The sequence below is a fragment of the Leptonychotes weddellii genome, chromosome 5 (genome assembly GCF_054177405.1).
Source record: "Leptonychotes weddellii isolate Sample4059 chromosome 5, ASM5417740v2, whole genome shotgun sequence".
Classification (NCBI taxonomy): domain Eukaryota; kingdom Metazoa; phylum Chordata; class Mammalia; order Carnivora; family Phocidae; genus Leptonychotes; species Leptonychotes weddellii.
In genome coordinates this window covers 66,508,729-66,535,266 of record NC_138373.1, presented here as the reverse complement: position 1 = coordinate 66,535,266, position 26,538 = coordinate 66,508,729, and the positions used below count along the sequence as shown (strand labels likewise).

The 26,538-nt window shown below is 46.4% G+C and overlaps 1 protein-coding gene across 1 annotated transcript; it reads right to left on the bottom strand.

Annotated features, from left to right (window-relative positions):
- Window positions 1–2,518: 2,518 nt before the first annotated feature.
- On the bottom strand, window positions 2,519–23,056 carry HDHD5 (haloacid dehalogenase like hydrolase domain containing 5). Its single transcript, XM_006748533.3, has 8 exons — window positions 22,896–23,056; window positions 13,510–13,713; window positions 12,098–12,210; window positions 10,170–10,263; window positions 8,358–8,391; window positions 6,240–6,414; window positions 3,558–3,746; window positions 2,519–3,371 (listed from the first exon to the last, which is right to left on the bottom strand). The coding sequence occupies exons 1-8, from the start codon at window positions 23,019–23,021 to the stop codon at window positions 3,038–3,040; spliced, it is 1,269 nt and encodes a 422-aa protein (XP_006748596.1). The 5' UTR covers window positions 23,022–23,056; the 3' UTR covers window positions 2,519–3,037.
- Between the last annotated feature and the right edge of the window lie 3,482 nt (window positions 23,057–26,538).

Sequence of the window (26,538 nt, the reverse complement as noted above, 5' to 3'; positions counted from 1 at the left end):
CACTGGTGTTGTACTACTTACTTGCCTACCCATCATCCATTCTACTAGTCTTCCTTAAGAACAGACCCTTATTTTCTCTGAGCAAGAGTGCACCCTGTCCCTGCCTCTTTGTAGCTACCGGTGCCTGTATGATCCACCTGTAGTCAACCAGACAGAACCAAAGTCTGGAAAAGTTCTTTTAAAGGAATCCAGCTCAGGGAGCCTGAGTGGCTCTGTTAGTTAAACGCCTGCCTTAGGCTCAGGTCATGGTCTCAGGATCCTGGGATCAAGCCCGGCATCAGGCTCCCTGCTCAGCAGGGAGTCTGCTTCTCCCTCTCCCCTGCACCCCTAAAAGTCTCTGGGCACCCTGCTCGTGCTCTTTTTGTCTCTCAAATAAATAAATCTTTTTTTAAAAATAAATGAAAGTAAATAAATAAGTAAATAAAGGAATCCAGCTCCACTTGCTTTGTCTTCACCTTTTCCTCCTTCCTCCTTGGAATGTGGATGAGAGGCCAAAGGGTAGAATGGTGCCATCTTGCAAGTGGACAAACACACATGCTGAGGATGGTAGGCCAAGCACCTGAGTCCTTGATGACACACCCTTGAGTTGCCTCCCCAGCCTGAAATGCCTACCCTGAATTTCCTATTGCTTAGAAAAATAACCACCTATTTGTTCAAGCCACTGTAGTCAGATTTCTGTAACAAGCAGCTGAACAAAATCCTAAATTATACAGTACTGTACTTAAAATAGTTCATTTATGAAATACGCATTGCCAATGCCAATTTTACAGATGAGAAAATGGAAGCCTGGCGAAGTGAAGGAAATTGCCCAAGGCCATATAGCTAGTGAGTGACAGCTAGGATTTGATTGCAGGTCTGACTGACTCCAAGACCCTCAGTCTTTTCACTTTTGCCATGATGCCCAAGGGAGAAGAAAAGAAAATCATGTTTGTCTCAAAGACACTACAGGAGGACTTCACAGGGTCTGCAAACTTACCAAGTGCCAGGCATATGGGTGTGGGGACACAAGAGTGAATCAATATGGACGAAGTCCACAGAGCTTGTATTTTAGTAGAAGACACAGAATAAAGATGTAAATATAGATCATGGGGTGATAAGGACTATGGAAAAAATTAAGCAGTAAGAGGGATGGAGTACTACTTGTTATAAGAAGTTGAGGGAGTCTCTTTGAGATGACATATCCACCAGCTATTTAAGAAGTGATAAGGGGAAAAAAAAAAAGGGAAGGAGTGAGCCATGTGGATAGTGGAGGTAGGATAGAGGGAACTGCAAGTGCAGAGGTCCTGGGACAGGAATGGGTACGGTGGACTGGCAAGGGAGCCGGCGGGGCTGGGACGACATGAAGGGGAAGTGGGAGAACAGGATGGAAAGGGATCTGTGCTGCAGTAAGGAATGTGGGCTCTTCTTCTGGGTAAGACCAGAAGTCACGGGAGGGTTTTGATCAGAGAACAGGTCAAACTTAGGATGTGGCTTCCTGGGGCACTGAGGGGAGAGCCACAGAGAGGGAGGAGGAGATGTGTCAGGGAGGTCAGACCGGAGGCTGCCACAACAATGCAGGCCAGAGAAGCCAGCAGCCTGGAGCAGGGCAGCACTGAAGGCTGGAAAGTGCTCACACTCGGTATATTCTGAAGGCAAAGCTGCAGGATATGCAGATGGACTGGCTGTAGGAGATTAAAGAGAAGACAAGGATGAGTCCAGTGTCTTCAGTGCTACTGTCTACAGTCGGTGTGGGGGGGGGGGGGGGAGGCAGTGTGTGTGTGCAGCAGCAGGACCCAAGCCACCCAGGTGCTAGCAGTAGGGTTGGGCTATGTTTGGCTTTGGACACAGTCAAGCTCTGATACTTAGAGAGTGAGCACAGCTCATCACTCCCTCCTTTGTGAAACATGTTCACTCAGCATACCAGACACCCACCCACTCGTGATTCCCCGCCTATTTCAGTGGCCACTCCTTCCCAATCTCCTATGTTTCCTCCCCTCTGAATGACTACTAGGCATGCATCCAAACAAAGGGGTCAAGAAGTCGGTGAGATAGAGTCAAGTAAAGAGTGTTTTGAGAAGAGGGGAGGGAGTCACCAGCTTGTGTCACATGCAAATGACTGCTAGAGTAACAAGAGGGCAAGGACCAGGGCATTTGGCAAACATGGGGTCGTGGATGACACAGACCATAGAAATGGGTCACTCCTAGAGGGAGGAATATAAGAAACACACACTTTCCAGGATCACTATAGGAAAAGTGCCTTCCTTCAGAAGAAACCATAAACACGATCCTTTCTTTTCCACATCAGAGGAGTTGTCAAGTACATGCCAAAGCCTGGGCATAACTAATTCCCAGACAGACTCGGGCTTTGCAGGCCAGGGGTGGGTTGGTGGTGGGAAGGAGAAAAAAGGTAGGAAAGGAGACATCAATACATTATGGGAGCAAAATGGCACCAATCTCTTTGCTTCAGGGTCACCCACATTGCTCACCCACTATCCTTCCCCCACAGGACTTTTTAGTACATTCCAGAAGCGCTTCACAATTGACAGCATAATGAATATTTATTACGATTATTTTAATTTAAAAAAATAAGCCTAAAACTCTCTGGGCAATAAGCTAAAATACAATAAAAAGCAGTATCATAGTGTTAGTGACGCACCTTGCTGGCATGCAGTGGTGCCCTCAGTTGCAGGCAAGGCTCTGCATTATTTCACACCACTTCCCCTTTTTCCAGAAGTCCCTACTGAAATGAGAGAAGAAACTGAGGCACAGAGGTAAAGGGACTGGCCCGCGGTCAGACTGCCAGGAGAAGCAGACAGGAACTGAGCCCAGAAAATCCTGATTGTTCTACCCCGGGTACAATTCTGTGGCTACTGCCCAGCAGGAGAAAAAGCCAGTGTCTTCTTCTAAGTGACGAGTAATATCCACCATGGGGCCACAGAAAGTGTCACAGGAAGCGGCCCTGACTTGATGCCCAGTGATGTGGGCCAGAAGCCAGTCAACAGGACTCCCCTCTAGCTCCAGGGTCCCTCCCTCCCTTGTCTCCAACGAACAGCCCTCACTACAAAGCCCAACCCTCCTTGTGGAAAACCAGCTGTACAGCCTCGTTCACATCATTCACAATGTGGGACGCCTCCATGAGCCCTGGACTGAAGCTGAAGTCCCGGTGCCCATGGAATGGAGCCTCCACTGCATCCTGGGCGGGCCTAGTGGGCTCTGGGCCCTTGGGATTGTACACACCAGTGCACACCAGGATAGAGGCACAGCTCTGGGTTGCTGAGGGCCGCCGCTTCCACAAGCCATCGGCCCCCCGCTCCTCTGCCCCATCATGCTTCGCCATCTGCAGGTACTTGTGGAACAGGTTGGCACCGTAGACATCAGACATAGGGTTATCACTGGCAGGGGCAGCCATACCAGAAAAGGAAAGAACAGAAAACCCCAGTTCAGTGTTACAAAGCAAAGAGAGCAGAGGACAATTGTGGGACTAGTGTGTATTAGATACCGGGAAACAGGTGGGTGAGTAGGTAGGGAGGAAGGGCAGGGGAAGTCCGGAAGTGGTGAGGAGATGGAATAGCACTTACCCGATAGCATAGAGTTTCTGGATGGGGGCCGCCCAGCCCCGCCTCTCCGCCTGCTGCCGGATCAGGTCCTCTGCATACTGATAAGTGAGGACGCTGGGTTTGCCCATCAAGCCCTCGTATCTCAGCTCTTTGCCTGTCACTTTCCGGTAAATGGTTTCCAGGCACAGCAAAAAGGTGCCGTGGCCAAACCTGCCAGAGAAGAGAGCTCAGCAGCTCAGGCCTCCTTTCTCTGGCTCTAAGCAGGACCTTATACACCAACCTTTCCCTCCAACACCCTGTCGGTGACAGATAAAGTGAAATTACTTCTAGTAAGAATTACATCTATTACCTATCTTTATGACCTGCTGTTATCGACTAACATTTGTTGAACACTAGAGTGGCATATCACATTTAACTCTCAGAATAACCCCATGAGAGCTGTCATCATTTTCATTTACAAGTGAGGAAACTGAGGCATACAGAGATTAAGTAACTTGCCCAAGGTGGTAGAGCTAGGATTACAACCCAGGCAGTCAGACTCCACGAACCTAAGTTTAAATTTGGCTTTAAATCTGTGGCAGATTACCGGTTGCCCTTCTCCCCTTTTCTCAGTGCCAGTTTTCAGCTCACCATACTGCAACTGGGTGTACAAAAGTATTCCCTTGCCTCCACTGCAGCTAGGTGTGCAGCCATGCGAGTAAGCTACAGCCAAAGAGTCCATGAGATCAGAAGTGCTGGGCTAAACCTCTAGGAAGTGTATAACTGGGGAGCAGGTACTCTTTTCGACCTTCCCCCACTCTTTGCTGCTGTCTGGCGGCTAGAGCTTAGGCAGACATTTGGGACCATGCTGTCAAGGGCTAAGGATCACACAGCAGGAAGACAGGAGGAGCCTATGTCCCTGACAGGTGTGACATTCACACAAGCCCTGGACTGCCTACCTCATTCTTCTCTTACATGAGAAAGGAACTTCTATCTTGTTTAAGACACTTTCAGGGGCTGGGATGCCTGGGTGGCAGTCGGTTAAGCGTCTGCCTTTGGCTCAGGTCATGATCCCAGGGTCCTGGGATCGAGTCCCGAATCAGGCTCCTTGCTCTGCAGGGAGCCTGCTTCTCCCTCTGCTGCTCCCCCTGCTTGTGCTCTCTCTCTGACAAATAAATAAATGAAGTCTTGAAGGAAAAAAAAAGACACTTTCATTTTGGGTTTTCATCCCTGGCTGCTAAACTAAATCTTAACTGATACTGTCCAACATATTAAGGCTGTATTTCAGTGTCACTTATTTATATGATGAATTCTATTTTCAATTTTTAAATTAGTAAATGAAAATTAATCTTTTTTTTTTTTTTAAAGATTTATTTATTTGAGAGAGAGAATGAGATAGAGAGAGCATGAGAGTGGGGAGGGTCAGAGGGAGAAGCAGACTCCCCGCTGAGCAGGGAGCCCGATGTGGGACTCGATCCCAGGACTCCAGGATCATGACCTGAGCCGAAGGCAGTCGCTCAACCAACTGAGCCACCCAGGCGCCCCTGAAAATTAATCTTAAATCTGATTTATAAATTGAAATTTGCACCCTGCTATTCCATTCCAGCCTACATAGCCAAACTCCCCTCCCCTAGTGTCGGCACACCCTAACTGTAGGAAGAATACTTCAGAGAAAATATCTAACCTCAGGCTGCAGAAATATATGTTGTAAAGTAACAAGAGAACACCGTAACACCCATCTCTTTGGCGTTACTGAGTCTTGTGACCTGAGGCAGTGTTGGGCCTGCTGCCCTCTGTTGACGGATCACTCACACAGCCCACTGGGAATTAGTAGCGGGGAGAGAAAACTCTGGACCTTGGCCCTGCAGATAAGAGCAGCCAAACAGTACAGTAGCCACAGTTGCCCTTCCAGGAAGGCCCTCCACGGCTAGAGAGCCTACCTAACCATCAGAATAACTATTGCTCCCCCTGCCCCTACATCTTAAGGGCAGGAGGAGACAAAGAGGGAAGGAACCAGTGCCACAGGGAGGAGGCAAGAAGGAGCAGCTGTACTGCTAGGTCTCCGAAGTCTTCCATTGTTTGGGCTCTATACACAAAAAATAACATATTCTGGGGGCACCCAGCAGGCTGAATGTGTGGAGCACGCAATGCCTGATCTCAGGGTTGTGAGTTTGAGCCCCATGTTGGGGGCAGAGATTACTTAAAAAAATTTTTTAAATCTTTAAAAAAAAAAAAAAATAACATGTTCTGTTAAGATTCTGGAGAGCAGGGGCACCTGGGCTCAGTTGGTTGAGCATCCAACTCTTGGTTTCAGCTCAGGTCATGATCTTGGGGTCACGGGATTAAACCCCAAGTCGGGTCAGCGCGGAGTCTGCTTGAGATTCTCTCCCTCTCCTTCTGCCTCTGCCCCTCCCACTCATGCTCTCTCTTTCTCTCTAAATAAATAAATAAAATCTTAAAAAAGATTCTGGAGGGCAAAGGTCCTATGTTAAAGATCATCTCAACATATTTTCAGTGATCAGTCAGCTATACTTTTCATTTACTAATTAGTATACAAAATAATCCCTTGAAAATCCTCCCAGAAGGCCAAGTTTCTGTGGCAAATACGGGGCCCCTGTGACCGCCCAGAGTACCAGAATGATGGGAAGAAACTGTCAGCAGGACTGCCCAGGCAGCAGCTGGCAGTGGCCATGACGGTCAAGGCCAGGGACTCTGTGTCCTTACCTGGGCATCTTGGCTTCAGCCATCCAAAGGAGATCCATGTTGCTGGCCAGGACAGGGAGATGGGGATAAGGGGCCGTCGCCAGACCAGTCCCAGGGTTCCCATTGCTGAGAAGGACATCCATGATCAGCTGCAGGTTTGTCTCCCAGCGGACTGGCTCCCCGAGGAGAAGCACTCCTTTAAAGAGCAAAGGCATGGAGGTGAGGTTACCGGGCACTCTGCCTGGCCTCTGTGGCAGAAAGGAGGAAGGTCCTCAGGAGGCCAGCTGATGCCAGCTGGTGCCACCCAACCACAGGCTCTTTCCCCACAGTACACACCCCTGGCAAGGGCACAGTTCCCAGAACCAGCCTTCAAAGATCCATTCACCCATTCACCCAGGGTAAACAAAGCCCAGGACGTGGGAAGGCACTTCCTAAAGGTTCCCATTTTCACTTGTATTCACCAGTACTTCACAGAAGAGTTAAAACAAAGAAAACCAGCAGCCAAGTCTCAGGCCTGCTTCCTCCTGCCGACTAATGCTCTCCCAACCACCTCACCCACAAGTACCTGGCAAAGGGCTGGCCTTCCTCAGCCACTGCTCTCTCAGCTCCAGGGGCCAGTAAACCTAACAGCTAGGAGAGGAGGATCTAGAGTGACAAAGACCTGCATTCCAAACCTGACTGTCCATTTTCCTTGTGATTGTGGGCAAATTACTTACCTTCTCTCTAAGCCTCAGCCTCAACTACATCCTAACGATACCTACGATTGTTTAGGGTAAAAATGAGATATAATTAACGCATGTTGGACACCTAACACTCAACACATGGTAGCTGCCAATATCAGCTACAAGACCAGTGACTGGACCAAACCAGTGGTCTCAATGGGGGAGTACTGCCCCCTAGGGAGGTGTTCTAGAAACTGGAGGATGTATTTTAATTGTCACCATGACTGACAATTAGTGGCAAGGATCGTGGGAGGGGGCCACGAATGCTAGATGCTCAGGACAGTCCCGAACAATCAGAAACTGCCCCCTGTCTATTAACATTTGAGTACCCCATCTGACCTTCACATGGGTGAATAACCTGCTTATAAGTAATTGAGCCTAAGCCCTAATTTCATTCTACATGTAAACAAAAAGGTTTTAATAAACACCAATTTTCTAAAAATGCAACTATCATGTAAGTCAAGAGAAGACTGTACTTTATCTTTTCAAAAGTTTACCAATAGTTGTTCCTTATATTGGAAAATCACTTCACCAATGACAATGCAGCCCCTAATTTCTGAGTCACCAATAAATAAAATACACCTATATCACACCTATAAACACACTTATATCAGTCTGCATTTGTAGCTGTAACATTCACGGTGATTCCATGTTTGGTATAATCATTTTACTACTTCATTATATCTTCCTGAATAATTATTTACATATTGAAATACACATTACCTTACTAAAAATTTTCCTTTTATTTCTCCCTATTACAATTAGAGCTTTATACTGAACTAGTAAATTTTTAATATACATATACAGGACAGTTGTATTATCTATGAATTTCATTGCACGGCAGTTAAGGGGACATTACGGTATTTTTGTTACACGAGGGGGAACTGGGTTTAATGGAGCTGAGAAATGCTGGCCTATATTACCTCTGGGAGCCTTTCCATGCTAAGATTTTCTACACTTAACAATTTTTCTGGGGATGCCTGGGTGGCTCAGTCGTTAAGCGTATGCCTTCAGCTCAGGTCTTGGGTCCTGGGATCGAGTCCTGCATCGGGCTCCCTGCTCAGCAGGGAGCCTGCTTTTCCCGCTCCCACTCCCCCCCCCTTGTGCTCTCTCTCTCTCACTCTCTCTCTGAAATAAAATAAATAAAATCTTAAAAAAAAATAAATTATAAAAAAATAAGTAAATAAAAACAATTTCTCTGGAATAACAGAGCAAGTGATACGGGGAAGGAAAGATTAAAAACCAATGTCTCAGAGGTAGTGAGGGGCAGATCTGAGACTGGAACCCAGGTGACCAGATATCCAATGCCTGCAGCCACCCTACCAGTCTATAGGCAAACAGCTGCAAGAGAACAGCCTGGAGGACCGAAAGGAGAACTGCCCAGAGCCACGCCTACACCAGCAGAGGCCCTCATTACCTTCAATGGCAGGGAAGTCGTTCCTTGGAAGGGGCTGCCAAGAAACAAAGAAAAGGCCCGTCAATGCCACAGTCACTGTCCACTACCAGACAACCACACAACTACATCATAACAAGTGGCAATAGAAAAGACACATTCTAGAGAGATCAAAGACCACCCCCATGATCTAGCCCAAGCCAAGGAGAAGCTGGATAGGACTGAGGAAGAAAATTCACAAAGAAAAGTGAAGAGAGGGGCGCCTGGGTGGCTCAGTTGGTTGGACTTCTGCCTTTGGCTAGGGTCGTGGTCCCAGGGTCCTGGGATCGAGCCTCATGTCAGGTTCCCTGCTCAGTGGGAAGCCTGCTTCTTCCTCTCCCTTTGCTGCTCCCCCTGCTTGTGCTCTCTCTCTCCGTCAAATAAAGTCTTAAAAAAAAAAAAAAAAGGGCGCCTGGGTGGCTCAGTTGGTTAAGCGACTGCCTTCGGCTCAGGTCATGATCCTGGAGTCCCGGGATCGAGTCCCGCATCGGACTCCCTGCTCGGCAGGGAGTCTGCTTCTCCCTCTCCCGCTCCCCCCTCTTGTGCTCTTTCTCTCTCTCACTCTCTCTCTCAAATAAATAAATAAAATCTTTAAAAAAAAATTAAAAAAAAATAAAAAAAAAAAAGGAAAGAAAAGTGAAGAGAGAATGAGTAGGACTCTCACAGAACACGCTGAGGGAAGCCACATATGGAGGTCAGCCAAGAGAAAGGTCTGGTCAGCTGTCCCTCTCCAGTGAAGACAGGATGTGAGATATGGAACAAGCAAAAGTCTAGAATCAGGTAGCTAAGATGAAGGTGAGCCTATGGAGAAAAGGGAGGTCACCAGGGCACGATGGACCATTTCTCTTGATATGATATGAAGAGGCAGGAGCCTCCACTTTACCAATCCTCTGGGGTCTGTTCCTTCCCTAAACCATTAGTCTTGGCTCTACCACTAACCAGCTATGTGACCTGCACTAGGTCACTTCCCCTGTGTGGGGCTCACTCTCTGAGCTGCCCTAAGAGCTGTTCCAACTCGGACATTCTGGTTCCCCACATAATTTGCATGGTCCTAGGAGGAGGCTTTTGAAGGCGAAGAAGTGCTCTGTTCAACTGGGAAGCTCTAGAGGAAGGAGGACTAAGGCTACATAAACAAACAAAAGTAAGCTTGTATGTTTATAACTGCATTTCCCCGCATTTTGACTGGTCTGACTTAGACTGCAGGCCATGGTGATAGAGAGTTCACATGAGGAAGAGGGGAGGCAAGGAAGGAGCCATCAAGAGCCAAGAAGTCATACTCTAAAGGATTAATGAGAGACCCTGTGACTAGTGATCAGAAGAGATAAGACATCAAACCGGTGGTTCAAATATGAGCCAAACCCAAAAGGAACATGGGCATACTCAAAATTGCCAGTTACTTTTATAAGCAAGCTGTTTCTCATAAGGACAGCTCTCCATAGCAAGCTTCAGGATAAAGGAGCAGCAATGATTAATTTCACTAAGGTTAATGATTTTCCCAAGCAACACTCAGAAAACCAGCTGGTAAAGGAGAAAACTCCTCATTGGAGATGCTAGGGCTTTGAAAGGAGTTCTCAGCTAATTACAAACAAGGCAAAAAGGAAAGCCCTCAGGAGCTTGTTGCTCCTCTGGCCATCCTTGTATATCTGGAGAAAAAAATCCTTGGCCAGATGTGCCTCTCTAAGGTGGACAAGATGCAGCTCTCAGTGGGAGGGGTTGCAAGGCTAGTAAGAGGAACCCACATGGGAAACAAGAGGACAAAACTAAACATGAGACACCCAGGAGCATGAGCCTTATTACCGTGGTCTTTGGCCGCCGCTGGAGATCCACCATGTCAAGCACAGGAAAGGCCATCCGCAGCTCATCCACAGTAACCACATTCTCGAAGCCCAGTCTACAGCAAGGTCAGGGAAGCAAAGTTGGACAGTTCTGGGGGAAGATGCCTTTAAGGTGAGGGGAAACAACACAGTCCCAACCAAACTAGTGCACCCAATCCCCGGACAGGAGTGAAGCAGTGAGAGCCCAGACACAGCCCGGAAGGCCGACACCAATCCTGAACGTGCTGGCAAAGGGGCCATGACAACACAGGCATAGTAGGGATGCACCCTGCCACAGTGACGCAGCAGCAGGGTGCCAGGTCCCACGCTGGGCACTACCAGGGCACAAAGGCACGCAAGAATGTCTGGCCTCAAGGAGCTCGCCACATGCCCAGGGCCCATCTAAACCAGCAATCTGTGAACAGTGCTGGTTTTGAGGAGTTGAAAAGAGGAGATCTGTCACTGGGCTGGTAGCTGGGCAGAGTCCAGGGAAGTCAGACTTGAGTTAACTCTTGAAGATGAGCCAGATTCAGACAGGATGGGGAGGCCATGAAGAGCAGAAAACCAGTGCCAACCTTATCTCTCCAAGACCTGCCTCCATTTTTGTCCTCAATTCCCACTTAACAATCTTAACTGGACATGGTTTCAAATTACTTTCAAAATTAATCTCCTGAAAATGCTGCTTTTGTCAGATCACCCAATAGCAACAGAACCTGCAAAGATTCCCCGTGCCCTCATAAGTAAGCTCAATGGCCTCCTGCCTTCCCTTCCGAGGTGCCACTCCTCCTGTTCTCTCTTATTCCCCACCCTATCCCAATCCAAACTCCTGCTTCAGGGATCCTCACCTTCCCTTCTCTCTCCAGCCTCCTTAGCTCCTTCCCTGCACGGAAAACCTTAGCCATAACCATCTCTGAGCCACACCACTCCATGACGCCACCAGTCACAGCCGCTCCCAGAGTGTTCCCTCCCCAATACCTGGGACTCTCAGAACCTATACTGTGCTTCTAAGTTTTCAGTCATATGCCATCTTTTTTTTTTTTTTAAATGCAGATCCCTGCTGGGCTTGATGTCTAGGCTTGGGAATCCGCTTTTTTCTTAGAGAGAGAGTGGAGGGGGTTGCAGAGGGACAGGGGAGAGAGAAACTCTTAAGCAGACTTTGTACCCAGCATGGAGCCCAATGCGAGGCTCAATCTCATGACCCTGAGATCCCGACCTGAGCCGAAATCAAGAGTCGGACCTTTATCGACTGCGCCATTCAGGCACCCCAATCATATGCCATCTTAAATACTCCTTTATCCTTTGTGGGTGTGTTACTCCTGCCTCTCGTATGAACCCTTTGATGAAGACAGAGTCCCACGTGCTGTTCCTGGTCCCCATCGCCCCTAAAGAATGTGCAGCATGGGGCTGGTTCCCAGGAAGTGCTCAACACAGGTCTGCCAAATGAGCAAATGAATGTGCTACTTGAGAACAAGCAACAACTCTTCTGCCTCTTGAGTGTGCACAGACCCACAGGTTCACTGTGGATACTTAATATTAGCTGAGAAGTTGATTGAGCACACTGAGCAACAGTGCTAGAGCAGTGGTTCCAAACCTAATTAGAGAATCACCTAGTCTTCTAACATACAGACTGCTGATTTTTCTCTCAGACCTAGTGAACCAAGAATCTGTAATTTAAGCTCCCCAGGAGGTTCTGATTCAGTGGGCTGACTTTTTGGAAACTCTGGCACCAGGACTGGCCATACCTGGGAGCCAGTCCCTCCCTCGAGAGCCCACTATGTATCCCTTAAGCCCTGGCACTGTGCAGCCAGCACACCTCATTATGGCCCTGTCCACACACCCCCCAAACATGGGAGAAAAACTCCAGCCCTGCCCCATCCTCTTCAGCCAGAACAAGCAGCACCGAAAGGATACACTCGGGCATTTTCCACCAGGGGCCCCTGCCCAGACACCAGCATCCGCTTGTTGTGATATTGTGAGAAAAGCTTCATGGGACTGTGAGAAAGAATGACTTGGTCCGGCTCCACCTGTAGGGACGTCAAAAGACAGAAGAAAACAGAGGAAACACAAAGTTGATGGAAAATAATGGGGAGACAGGTGGCTTCTTTCACTTAGGAAGGGAAAAACTGCCCAGAAAAAAAAGTGGGGAGCCCTTTCTGGCACCCAACACTTCTAGACACTACCCAAACAGGTGTGAGAAGAACCTGTCTAATTTGGCTCTTGCCACAAAAAACGAACAAGCAGGAAATGCCATCAGTCGTGGGTTCTGACCATTCACCAATCCTATTCTGCTCAGTTCCTCCACCTGGAGACCTCAGGGTTTATGGGCATGTTCTTTGTCAGTCACAGAAATATGCCTCTGACTTTCTGTTTTCAATTCTACTTAAAGACTTAGCTTTTGGCTGGGGGGTGGGAGGGGTGAGCCTGGGTGGCTCAGTCGTTAAGGGTCTGCCTTCAGCTCAGGTCATGATCCCAGGGTGCTGGGATCAAGCCCCGCATCGGGCTCCCTGCTCAGCGGGAAGCCTGCTTCTCCCTCTCCCACTCCCCCTGCTTGTGTTCCCTCTCTCACTGTGTCTCTCTCTCAAATAAATAAAATCTTTAAAAAAAAAAAAAAAAGACTTAGCTTTTTAACATTTATAGTACTAATTCCAACGATGCAGCCAATACTCAAAATGTTTTTGGAACCCTCTTCGGAAACCATAGAAAGGAACCAGTTGTACACCTTTGTTCTGCATTCACCCCCAAGCAGTGTTACCCAGTCAATCAGCCACTTTATTTACTCTTCTGGTTCCAAAGGGCTCTTTCGAAGAACTCAATCCCCCTTAATAAAGAAGGACGTGTCAACGCTGATATACCACATGGAACTGCAAGTGGGTGAAGAGGGACTGCTTTTCAGGGACAATGCTCATTCAGATATGTACCTCTTATTTATGAGAAACAAAGGCTATTATCTCAGAGTCCCACCAGGTATATAGATATAGAGAAAAATGTGACCCTCACTTTCCAGGGACCGACGATCCAAGAGACAACCCTGATGCCCAGAAAAGAAATGGATACAAAGAGAGCAGATTGATACTGCCAAATCCATGGGCAGAATTTTTGTGCTTGAGGTGAAGTGATACATAAAAAATGCTCCTGCTGTAAGACTCTACTCATGAGGCTAGGCTTGAGCTTTGAGTTATTTTCTACTACTGACCCAGCAGGCCATGCCCTAGGGCTTATCAACACTGTACCCCAACCCAGGAAAGGCAGCTTAGTCAGAGTTGGAATGGGCGTTCCACTGGCAACCAGCTCTTTGGGCTCCCATTTCTCTGGTGCCTCCTTACCTTGAACCCCAGCAGGGCTGACAGCTCCTGAGCTTTGCTGTGTTGTAAGATGTTCCCAGCATTCGTGACAAAGACCACAGGCACCCGCAGCTGCCCATGAGCATTCACCAGCCTGCGGAACGCTTCCAGAGCAGCAGGGATCACTCTGTGACCCCGCACCAGCACTCCATCAATGTCCAACAGGAACCCAAAAGTGGGTGGGCTCTGCACAGAAGGAAGAGAATCCCCACAGCCTGATTCAAGAGGCAAAGGGGAAGAAGGAAAAGACCCTCACAACAAGGGGTGCCACATTATCCCCAGGTCACCCAGAGCTTTGAACAGAAAATGAGGACATGGGATTTCTGATAGGGCAAATCCATCTATAACAAAGAATTAGTCCCTCTTCATGTATTTTTAAGCATGTAACTATTTGGTTAAAACTATCTTCACATAATTAATATAAAAGAATTTTTTAAATGGGAAATAGAGAAATTCAAAAACATCCCAGGACTTTAACATGACTGATGTTGTTTCTTCTTTTTCTATTCTTCTGTCATGTAGACAACTACACCTTACATGTTCACTTTCTCATCTTGTTGTTTGACATTCATATATTTTTATATGTTACAACAGCCTTCATAATCTTTCACAGTTTTATTCCAACAACACACATGGAGTTTTAAGAAAAAAACTCATTTGCTACAGATAATATTAAAAAAAATTTAAATTTCTTGCCTCCTTCCACCCAGTGCTATTTCCTCTCTTATAGATCTCCAGAAACTGTGTGGATAGATAGTAATAATTTTTATCTGTTAACTAACACACAAACAGTATTATATTATACTTTCTTTTCCATCTGACCTGTTTTAAGATAGTATCTCTTAGTTATCTTTCCATATCAATATACAGAGCTCTTTCTAAACATCATTTCTGACTACATATTTCTGAGTGAATATTCCACTAACATTATATTTCCCCTATTTCGGACACTTACGTTTTCCTACATTTTTACTACTATAAATAATGCTATAAGGAACTTCTTCATGCTTACTGATTCTTCCCTTAAGCTAGATTCTTAAAAGCAGGAGTAACAAGACAAGAGAGTGCAAACATTTTAATAATATAACACCTTTTGACAAACTGTTTTCCAAAAACATGTACCAATTTACATGGCCACTGTTAACACACTTTATCCTTGTCCATACTGATTTTCACATGTATCAAAGAGTTTGTTAATTATCAAACATCTTGTTAATTTAAAGGTTTAAAAAAATGGTATCTCAGGGCGCCTGGGTGGCTCAGTCATTGGGTGTCTGCCTTTGGCTCAGGTCATGATCCCAGGGTCCTGGGATCGAGCCCCCACATCGGGCTCCCTGCTCAGCAGGAAGCCTGCTTCTCCCTCTCCCACTCCCCCGCTTGTGTTCCCTCTGTCGCTGTGTCTCTCTCTGTCAAATAAATAAATAAAATCTTTAAAAAGAAAAAAAGTGGTATCTCATTTCACTCTGCATTTCTTGGGACTTATAAAGTTGAAAACTGTCCTTTTTTTTAAGTTTTGTGGTTTTTTTTAGTAACCTCTTCCCCCAACATGGGGCTCAAACTCATGACCCCAAGATCAAGAACTGCATGCTCCGCTAAGCCTGCCAGGCACTCTAAACACTGTCTTTTTTTTAAAAAAGATTTTATTTATTTATTTGTCAGAGAGAGCACAAGCAGGGGGAGTGGCAGGCAGAGGCAGAGGGAGAAGCAGGCTCCCCGCAGAGCAGGGGGAGCCCGATGTGGGACTCGATCCCAGGACCCCGGGATCATGACCCAAGCCGAAGGCAGTCACTTGACCAACTGAGCCACCCAGGCGCCTTTTTTTTTTTTTTTAAAGATTTTATTATTGGACAGAGAGACACACAGAAAGAGAGGGAACACAAGCAGGGGATTGGGAGAGGGAGAAGCAGGCTTCCCGCAGAGCTGGGAGCCCAACATGGGGCTTGATCCCAGGACCCTGGGATCATGACCTGAGCCGAAGGCAGATGCTTAACGACTGAGCCACCCAGGCATCCCTAAACACTGTCCTTTTTTAAAAAAAAAAAAAAGATTTTATTTATTTATTTGAGAGAGAGCAAGCAAGTACATGAGCGGGGGGAGGAGCAAAGGGAGAGGGAGAAGCAGGACTCCCAAGGAGCCCGATACAGGGCTCAATCCCAGGACCCTGAGATCACGACCTGAGCTGAAAGCAGACACTTAACGGACTGAGCCACCCAGATGCCCCTAAACACCGTCCTTTTTATAAAAAAAATTCATTCCAGGGGCACATGGCCAGTTCAGTCTTACTCAGTCAAGAGCAAGCAACTCTTGATCTTGGGGTGGTGAGTTCAAGCCCCATGTTGGCGGAAGAGATTACTTAATTAATAAAAATTTGAAAAAAAAAAGTTTAGGGGTACCTGGGTGGCTCAGTCAGATAAGCATCTGGCTTTTGGTTTCACTCTGCAGTCAGTGGGGAGTCTGCTAGAGATTCTCTCTGTCCCTCTCCCTCCTTTCCCTCCCCCTACCCTCACCCCCACTCTCTCAAATAAAAGAAATCTTTAGAAAAAAAAAGTTTAAAAATAAATACAAATAAAAAATTCATTCCAATTCTTACTAACATATAAGATTTTTTTTCAAATTTCAAAATAATTCAACCTAACCTGTTTGTTATTTTCCTTTTGTTGGTGCCCAATAGGTCAAGCCATTGTTACTGCATACACCTACTCTATTCATAGGGCTCTGTCTGTGAGGAGCAAATGCTCCAGGCCCTGCATTTTTCAGCTGGGGTCAAAGAAAAAGCAACCAGTCTAAGAAACAATTAAACCCACGAAACTGCAGCATTTTCCCAAGTGCAAATCAATTTCTGAGTACTTGAACTCTCAGTAAATAAACAGAATTAAACAAAAGTAGTTTCTTAGAAGAGAATTTTGAGCTAGGCAATGGAAGAGTTAAATACATGCCTTCATTTAACAAGTATCTATTGAGAGCCTGATGAGCACCAGACCAGACAAGCAGCCAGAAGTAGCCTCCATCTACACAGATCAATGGGGAAGACAAATAAGCAGCCACAGGACAGTCTGCACTGAGTGCTACATTAGGAGATGAGGGGAAGTAAGGCACCCTAAGAGCTTTAATGAGGGGTACCTAACCTGTAGGAGGTGGCGAAGACTAGCCATCCTAGGTCTCATAGGCCAATTTAAGGAGTTTGAAACAGGAAAGTGGCATTGTATCAGACCTGCACTGTAGAAAAATCTTGGCTGCAAAGTCAAGATTGAGTGAACTGAAGAGTCAAGTTGAAGACCAGTTGGGACCAACTACAATCTAAGACAGAGATGATGGTGGCTTTAACTAAGTCTTACTAGGTAGTGGCAACAAGAATGGTAAGAAGGGGGCAGGTTATACACAGAAGCAGAACAGCCAGGACCTGGTAACAACAGGATGCAGGGCCGAGGGAGGGAGGGGCCACAGGGACCCCCATACTTTTTTTTTTTTGGCTTGGGACCCTGGGAGGGTGGATGCTGGTATTACTCACTGACCCAAGAAACTCTAGAGGGGCAGCAGCTGGGAGGTCAGAGAGGGCAGAAGATATATCCCACTTTGGACCTGTCAGACATACAAGTGGAGACATCAGCACTGAACAGAAGGTCCTGGAGATGAAAATTCAGAAGCTCTCTGCTCTTAGAGAATAGCTGAAACTTGGGAAGGAAGAGAAGAGCCTGAGAAGCACAAGCAGAGTAAGAGCAGAAGCAAGAACTGGAAGAACATCACCATTTAAGGAACGGCCACCTAAGAGTCACCAGCAAAAGAATGAGGAGCAACAGTCAGTATGAGGAGGAAAATCAAGAGGGTGTGGGGTCAAGGAAGCTGAGGGATAAGTTTCTGGAACAAGTAAACTAGGAATGGAGTGACTGTAGAGTAATGATCCCATCTCCCCTCCGCTGACAGGGCCCTCCCCCCCAGGGAGGCAGTCTTCCAGCTCCTTCATGCTAGCTTGTGCACAGGACCTTTCAGCTTTCAACAATGGCAGCTTTGGCGCCAAGTCAGAGGTGGGAAGGGGCCCTGGAAAAATAGAAGGGAAAGCAACTCAAATCAGCAAGACAGAAATTCTGACCACCAGCAAACACAACTGCCAGGGAGAAACTTGTCAAATCCCACAGGCTGAAGGGAAATAACTAAACAGTGTCTCTACTCTTGGCTCCAAAGGCTGATCCTGTTGCACTGGATCTGAGTAGATGGGTAGACTGTACTGAGCTCTGAGCTGGACATATAACAAAAGTATGCTTACTTAATCCTTGTACCAACCCTCTGGAGGTGGGTGTCATTATCTCCAACTGACATTACCTGGCAAAAGGGGCCTGGTTTATACATAATGTGCAATATGGATTCACTGGATAATCTGGATGAATAAGAAACCAAATTCAGAGAGAAGAACTAGTCAAAGGTGATCCATTCACAAGTGCTCCATCCAGATGTCAGCCTTAAACTGAGCTGTGGCAAAGTCAGAGCTCATTCAGTGGCCCCCCAGGGCAGCAAGCACCTCAGAGTAAGGAAGGGATTCAAGAGGTACCAAGAGATCTATGTTGGAACATGCTGTTGCTGCACCTCCTGCCAGGCCCCAGCCATGTGAGTTTGTGTTCTTCTCAGTATGCTCATTCACCAGATGGTCCTCAAGGTTCTCTGGAGCCCCTCCCTCTTCCTCAACAAACCCCACTAGAATGGGGGTCCTAACCAGGGGCCCATTGATAGATTTCAGAGTGGCTATAAAACCCCTTAAAACTCTATGTGCATTTTTCCTGGGGAAAAGATCTATGGCTCTTTTCTGATTTTATCATTTTATTCTTCTCAAAGAGAATAACTGCACAGGTCCAGAGGGAGGAGGGGTATGATTTTCCCACCCCTGGCACAGTGCTTAAACTCCCGTAGGTACTCAACAAAGGTTGACTGAATGTTGAAGGACCCATAGGATGAAAGCTCAGCCCTCAGGTAAGGGCGACCTTTCCCCTCAGGCACTTCCTGACCACCAAATCCCTTCCCAAGGGAAAACAGTTGGTGACTCTTAGAAAACAGGTCCCTCTGGAGGTAAGGATTATGTTGTTCTAGAGCATGGTCTGCCTTCTTTCTTGTACTACACGGACACACAGCATACTGTTCTGAAAGCTTACATGTAAACTCATATACCCATAATTTTGAGACACTCAGGGACATTTTAAGGACAGGATTTTAAGTTATATTAAGGGATTACTAATGTTAGGTATGACAACAGCATTGTAGTTATGTTTAAAATGTCATTTTTCTTAGAGGTACATATAGAAGAATTTAGGGGTTAAATGACAAGAAATCTGCCATTCATTTTAAAATCTTACAGCTGGGAAAAAAAGGGGGGAGGGGAGAGAGACAAGCAAAGCAAGTGTGGCAAAATGTCAATAACTGGTGAATCTGGATTCATAATATTATTCTGTTTTTGGATTTTTGAAAACTTAGCATAGTTTTAAAAAATAAGATGTCTCATTTGTGCTGATGGCTACAAAATTTAACCAGTTTTTTTTTGTTTTTTTTTTTAATGGTCTTAGTGGCCATGTCCTAAATAGTCACAAAATTTGCTCTCTTAGAAATAAGAATCCACAGGGGCGCCTGGGTGGCTCAGTTGGTTAAGCGACTGCCTTCGGCTCAGGTCATGATCCTGGAGTCCCGGGATCGAGTCCTGCATCGGGCTCCCTGCTCAGCAGGGGGTCTGCTTCTCCCTCTGCCCTCTTCCCTCTCGTGCTGTCTCTCATTCTCTCTCTCTCAAATAAATAAATAAAATCTTTAAAAAAAAAAAAAAAGAAATAAGAATCCACAGCCCCTGCTACTTAAAACATGAAGGTTTTCAGGACAACTTAGCAATAACCTTAAGGCTCCCTCATCTTTAACTATATAAATGAGTAATCATATACCTCCAATCCTCAGGTGAATGCATATAGAGAAATCAGGCACCCAGCAACAAGAAAGTAAAGATGCAAGTCAACTGTAATAAATGTGCCACACTACCACCAAGATATTAGTAATACAGGAAACTGGGGGGAGAGGGCGTATATATAGGATTTCTCTATACTTTCTCTTCAATCTGTCTTTAACAATGCTCTAAAAAATAAAGTTTATTAATAAAAAAAAATAAATAAAAATAAAAAATAAAGTTTATTAATTTTTTTAAGTGAAGGTACCTAGACAAAGAGAAAGAGGCTTTTTCTCTTCATTTTTTTTCATTCTCTTCTGTATCTGTATTCTGATTTTTCTTCTTTATCACTTGGATTTTTAAAAACCTCATCCTGGGTATTAAGCCAGATCTTCTAAGTAAAGTTCCTATCTATGGCAGTGATAAAATGTGTGATTTTTTTTTTTTTTTTATTCATTTGAGACACAGAGATACAGAGAGAGAGAGAGAGAGAGAGGGAGAGAGCATGAGCAGGGAGAGAGGCAGAGGAAGAGGGAGAAGCAGGCTCCCCGCTGAGCAGGAAGCCCGATGCGGGACTCGATCCCAGGACCCTGGAATCATGACCTGAGCCGAAGGCAGACGCTTAACCATCTGAGCCACCCAGGTGCCCCAAAATGTGTGATTTTAAGATTAGTTTGAAGTGGGGGCGCCTGGGTGGCTCAGTTGGTTAAGCGACTGCCTTCGGCTCAAGTCATGATCCCAGGATCCTGGGATCGAGTCCCACATCGGGCTCCCGGCTCAGCGGGGAGCCTGCTTCTCCCTCTGACCCTCTCCCCTCTCATGCTGTCTCTCTCAAATAAATAAATAAAATTAAAAATTAAAAAAAAAAGGTTAGTTTGAAGTGAAAGGACTACTAAGATGTTCCTTTGTGTTTTTGCTTCTTAATTGTAATTAGTTTGGTAGGTTTTCAACAACAGCATTAGAACTATTGTCTACTTTACTGTCTACTCCATCCACTTCCACATTTAAGAGAACTTACTATGTGCTAGTCACTGTGCAAAGTACCCTACATATATCACAAAAAGTACCCTACAGATATTCTCACAAAAACACTGCATAGTAAGTAATATCCTCAATACATAGATGGAGAAATTGAAGCTTAGAAAGCGAAGTAATTTGCCTTAAGTCAAACAGGACAGGTAGGATTCAGTTCTAAAGCTAGTACTCTGGAGATGAACCATGAGAGACGATGGACTCTGAAAAACAAACTAAGGGTTCTAGAGGGGAAGGGAGTGGGAGGATGCGTTAGCCTGGTGATGGGTATTAAAGAGGGCCCGTTCTGTATGGAGCACTGGGTGTTATACGCAAATAATGAATCATGGAACACTACATCAAAAACTAATGATGTAATGTATGGTGATTAACATAACATAATAATAAAAAATAAAAAGCTAGTACTCTGAAATGCTGTGCTATGCTACATCCCTTTCTTCCCTTTTCCTACTCTATCAGAAAGTCACTTGGTGGGGCGCCTGCGTGGCTCAGTCGGTTAAGCATCTGCCTTTGGCTCAGGTCATGATCCCAGGGCCCTGGAATCGAGTCCCGCATCGGGCACCTTTCTCGCCAGGGAGCCTACTTCTCCCTCTGCCTGCCGCTCCCCCCGCTTGTGCTCTCTCACCCTCTCTCTCTCTCTGTGACAAATAAATAAAATCTTAAAAAAAAAAAAGAAAGAAAGTCACTTGGAAATATCTCAGGACCTGCAAAAATGCTAAAGTCAATACAATAGTTATAAATGACAGCAAAGTCCTTTCCACAACATATTTTCATTCCATGCTTCCAGTGTGGCCACTTTTAGCTCTGTGACACTGGTCAAGTCACTTAACTTCTTTGACTCTTAGCTGCTCCATATCCAAAATGGTAACAAGTGATAACATAGCTGTTAAGAGCTAGAACTCTAGCACCAGACTGCCCTGGATTCCAGGATTCTACCACTGACCAGCTGTATGCCCTTGGGAAAGCTGCTTAACCTCTCTGTGCTTCAGTTTCTCCATCTGCAAAATGGAATAACAGTACCTACTTCATAGAGTTGTTATGAAAAGTGTACAAATTAATAATTGTGAAGTGTCGGGGCGCCTGGGTGGCTCAGTTGTTAAGCATCTGCCTTCGGCTCAGGCCATGATCCCAGGGTCTGGGATGGAGCCCCGCATCAGGCTCCCTGCTCCGCGGGAAGCCTGCTTCTCCCTCTCCCACTCCCCCTGCTTGTGTTCCCTCTCTCGCTGTGTCTCTCTCTGTCAAATAAATAAAAGATTTAAAAAATAATAATAATAATAATTGTGAAGTGTCTGGCACAAAGTAAGTGCTTATGTGTTTTTAAAAATAAGTATTTAAAGTTATCAAAGGGTTACTGTGAAAGCACTATAAAAATGTACTATTATTACATACAGAAGTTGATTTTAGAAAACGAAGTTATCCTTTAAAAAAAAAAAAAAGACAAATGGTCCAGAGGAAAGTGAGGGTAACAGATTTGCCCACCTGGTTTAGAGTGCTGGCACAGTCGTCCCCCCACTGTTTGACCTTACAAAGAAAAGTACTTAAAAACTTGACTCCAAGCTTCAGCTTCCTTACTACAGGGTTAAATCTACCTCCAAAGTTGCTGAGAGAATTATCATCACTTAAGTACCTGGCACAAATTAGGGACCCTGCGCCAGTTCTCTTCCTCTCGCCCCCCAGATCTTCCATGTAACAGCTGCTCATTATGAGTAAGGCTCACAAACGAATGGGACCAAAATAAAAAGCCCGCACAAAACCCACTTTCATCTCTTTTATTTATAGGTGCAGTCCATCGCGAATCTCCAAATTTCTTTCAAATGTAGCTGAAAATCAGGGACGCCTGGGTGGCTCAGTCGTTAAGCGTCTGCCTTCGGCTCAGCTCACGATCCCAGGATTCTGGGATCGAGCCCCGCATCGGACTCCCTGCTCAGCGGGAAGCCTGCTTCTCCCTCTCCCACTCCCCCTGTTTGTGTTCCCTCTCTCGCTGTGTCTCTATTTGTCAAATAAATAAATAAAATCTGAAAAAAAAATGTAGTTGAAAATCAAAACCGAAAGACTCTCATCCTGAAAAATCACAGAGGAAGTGCAGGAATCATACCCTGACCGGGAAAATAGGAACACAGAAACTGCAGAGTAACTTTGGAGACGAAAAACAGCGAGCGGCGAAGAAATCCTGGTGCGCGTTTTGGGCTTGTTTTGTTCATTCTCTAGCTGAAGTAACTTTTCATCCAGGCCGAAGGCATGACAAACTCCCTGACTGAGGGGGAGGCAGGGCGTGCTAGGGACACTTGTGCTCAGGGCAAGAACCAAGCGCACTTGAGATCAGTGGCCTGTTCCAGGAGCAACCCGGCCCGCGGCCCCTCCCTCCCCACGGCTCCGGCCCCACCCCCAGCCCTGAGGACCTGCTCGGCAGGAACTCCGGCGTTCTCACCTGTGCGGCGTCCACAGAGCAGCCTCTCCCAGGGCAGGGCCCCGGGAGCCCCAACGACGCGCGCGCTGCCCGCCACCAGAGCCCCCGCGCCGCACGGACCGCCGCGAGGTAGCGGAGAACAGCCATTCAGCCGCCCGTCGCGCGCACGTGCAGACAGCACCAGCCCGGGTCCGTGGCCCCGCCCTCGCCGCACAGCCAGTCAGCAGCCGGGGAGCGCTCGGGCCGGGCGGCGCCCGAGGCATTTCGGAAGTTGTAGTCCCACATCCCTGTTCCGGAGCCCTGCCCGGCGCAGGGCATGTTAGGCCCGGGGTCTAACAGGGCTCTGAGTCGAGCAGGGCGCGGGGTCAAGCAGGGCGCTGGGGGAGGCTGGGGCCGGGGCCGGGAACCGGCCGGATGCAGAAGGTTCTTGCCCCGCGAGCCAGGGATGAGGGGTGGAGGGTGGGGCGGGTGAGGTTCCTGTTGGAGGGGAGAGAGGCAGGCAAGGTCCCGCCTCTTAGTAGACGGAGACTTGAGGTACGCAGGCCAGTGTGCACGGACTCTGTACCTGCGGACTTCCTGGGACAGGCATTTCTGATTGAAGTCGCAGCTCCCTCAACCCTCAGCGACTGTCAGGGAGAAGAAACTAATATTTATTTGCAAGGGGGGGGCGGAGGAGCAAAGCTTTCTTTTGATGTTCTAGTGCCCTGAACCCCAGTCATCAAGGAATACTTACAGGATACCAATTAGTCATTCTTGTAGTCTTTCAGTAAATATTCTCTATGGTCCTCCTTCCTGCCCAGCTCTGTGCTAACTCCTGGGGAGACTATATACATAAATAATCCCGCAAACTCAGTTTGTAGGGAGGTTGAGACAGGACTATAATACAAGGTAGAAAATAATTGTCCCGAAAGAGGGAAAGCACAGTTATTTTCACCGCTTGAAATGTTTAAGATGCCCCCTTTCACACCCTTTGACCTGTCCCTGGATATAGTTATACTGAGAATGGCTGAGCCTACAATATATTTAGCACTAGGTGAGAGGAAGCAAGGTGGGGGTCAGGGATGGCAGAGACCCTGCCAACTCGAAGATTAGTGAAACCCTTAGATCCTCAACGTTGAAGGCCAAGATCTTAATTTTGTCAGTTCACCTGCAACCGAGCAGGATCTGGCAGACTGATTCACATTAACCAGCCTACAATAGCCCAACACCTCAACCCTGCCAGGGACATGTCTTTCCAAGACTGAAATGTTCTCAATCTCTTCCTGCTATCAAACTACCTGGAAATTGCTTTAGTAGGTAGAAGGTTTCTTGGTGTAGTGATTTTAAAATATATCCACAATTTATCTGACAATCCTCTACTAAAAAGGTAGAGTTAATTCCACTTCTGTTGAGTGTGGGCTGGACTTTATAACTCACTTTTTTTTTTTTTAAGGAGGCTCCACACCCAGCATAGAGCCAACGTGGGGCCTGAACTCATCCCTGAGATCAAGACCTGAGCTGAGGGGCACCTGGGGGGCTCAGTTGTTGGGCGTCTGCTCTTGGCTCGGGTCATGATCCCAGGGTCCTGGGATCGAGCCCCACATCAGGCTCACTGCTCAGTGGGAAGCCTGCTTCTCCCTCTCCCACTCCCCCTGCTTGTGTTCCCTCTCTTGCTCTCTCTCTGTCAAATAAATAAATAAAAATCTTTAAAAAAAAAAAAAGACCTGAGCTGAGATCAAGAGTCAGACTCTCAACTGGCTGAGCCACCCAGGTGCCCCAATAACTCACTTTTAACAAATAAAATTAAGTAGAAGTGACACTGTGATTTCCAAGGCTACGCCATAAAAGATAATGTGGCTTCCACCTTGCCTTCATTTGTCTCACTCATTCTGAGAAAGTCAAATACCATGTTGTTAGGACACTCAAGCAACTCTCTGGAGAGACCCACGGGTTAAAGACCTGAAGCGTCCTGCCAACAGTCATGTGAGAGAACCATCTTGCAGGCAGATCCTCTAGCCCTCATACACATCTTGGCCAAAACCTCATGAACAACCTGAAGGCAAAACTACCCAGCCGAGTCACTCTTGAATTTCTTTTTTTTTTTTTAAGATTTTATTTATTTATTTGACAGAGAGAGACACAGCCAGAGAGGGAACACAAGCAGGGGGAGTGGGAGAGGGAGAAGCAGGCTTCCCGCTGAGCAAGGAGCCTGATGCGGGGCTCAATCCCAGGACCCTGGGACCATGACCTGAGCCAAAGGCAGACGCGTAACGACTGAGCCACCCAGGCGCCCCACACTCTTGAATTTCTAACCCTCAAAAACAAGGAGATAATAAATGTTTGTTGTTGTAAGCCAGTAAGTTTTGGGGTAATTTGTTGCACAGTAATAGATAACTAATACACTCAGTGATCAAAATTATATCATCATCATGGCTATTTCAGCTCCAGAGGTTCTCAGCCTAGGTCAGTGTATTCTGGATCTGGATCGGCCCTGCTTTCAATCTTCCTCAGCTGTGGGCTGAACTCCATAAAACAGCAGCTGTCCCTAGCAGGAATCAGAAGCAGGCTGGTTTGTTTCAGGAAAGGTGATGGAACAGGTGTTTCTGGGAGGTTCCACTCTGGTTATTGTAATTAATACTCTGTGTGTATGTGTGTACATGTGTGTATTTATTTTTATTTTTGTGTGTGTGTGCCTGTGTGTTTAAATATTGATAAGTCCTCCTTAGATTCTCTGGGGCTTCTTTGTTTTGTTGTAAAGATTTTATTTATTTATTAGAGAGAGAGAGAGAGACAGCACAAGCAGGGGAATCAGGAGAGGGAGAAGCAGGCTCCCCACTGAGCAGGGAGCCCAGTTCGGGGTTCGATCCCAGGACCCTAGGATCAATGACCCGAGCCAAAGACAGACGCTTAACTGACTGAGCCACCCAGGCACCCCCACTCTCTAGGGCTTTTTAAGCCAGAAAATATTAAGAACCATCTATAACTAGAAAAATCCTTGAGAGCAAGGTCCCTCTCTGATTTGTCTTCCTCACAGGTCCTATCATGGTGACTTGCACTTGATGAGTGCTCAATTAATATGAGTAGGCAAATGAATGAATACACATACACCTACTATCCCTCTCAACTTGCTCACCTCTGCTTGTATGTCCATGTGTGTGCATAAGCCTGCTCATCCCTACACACATACTTTGTGTTAGTTAGGACTATGACTGGCTCTAAGTAACAGAAACCTCCAAAGACTAGCGGCTTAAATAAGATCTAAATTTGTTTCTTTCACGTACACAAAGTTGGGAAAGAACAATAAGGCTTGGTATTGTGACTCCACCAACTTATTAGGTACCCAGGCTCCTATTTTGCTCCTTGCCTGTCTTCATTGCACAGCTTCCACTTCGTGGTCCAAGATAACTGCTCAGGCTCAGACATTATGTTCACATTCCAGGTATCAGGAAAAAAGACAAAAAGGCTATGCCATCTCCCTATAGATACAATTTCCAGAAGTCTTACACGGGCATGGCTCTTTCTATTGCACTTCACAGATACTGCATTTTTTACAAAGGGAAGGTTTGTGGCAACCCTACATTGAGCAAGTCTCTTGGTGCTATTTTCCCCCAACATTATTTGCTCGTTTTATACCTCTATGTCACATTTTGGTATTTCTGGAAATATTTCACAATTTTTCATTATT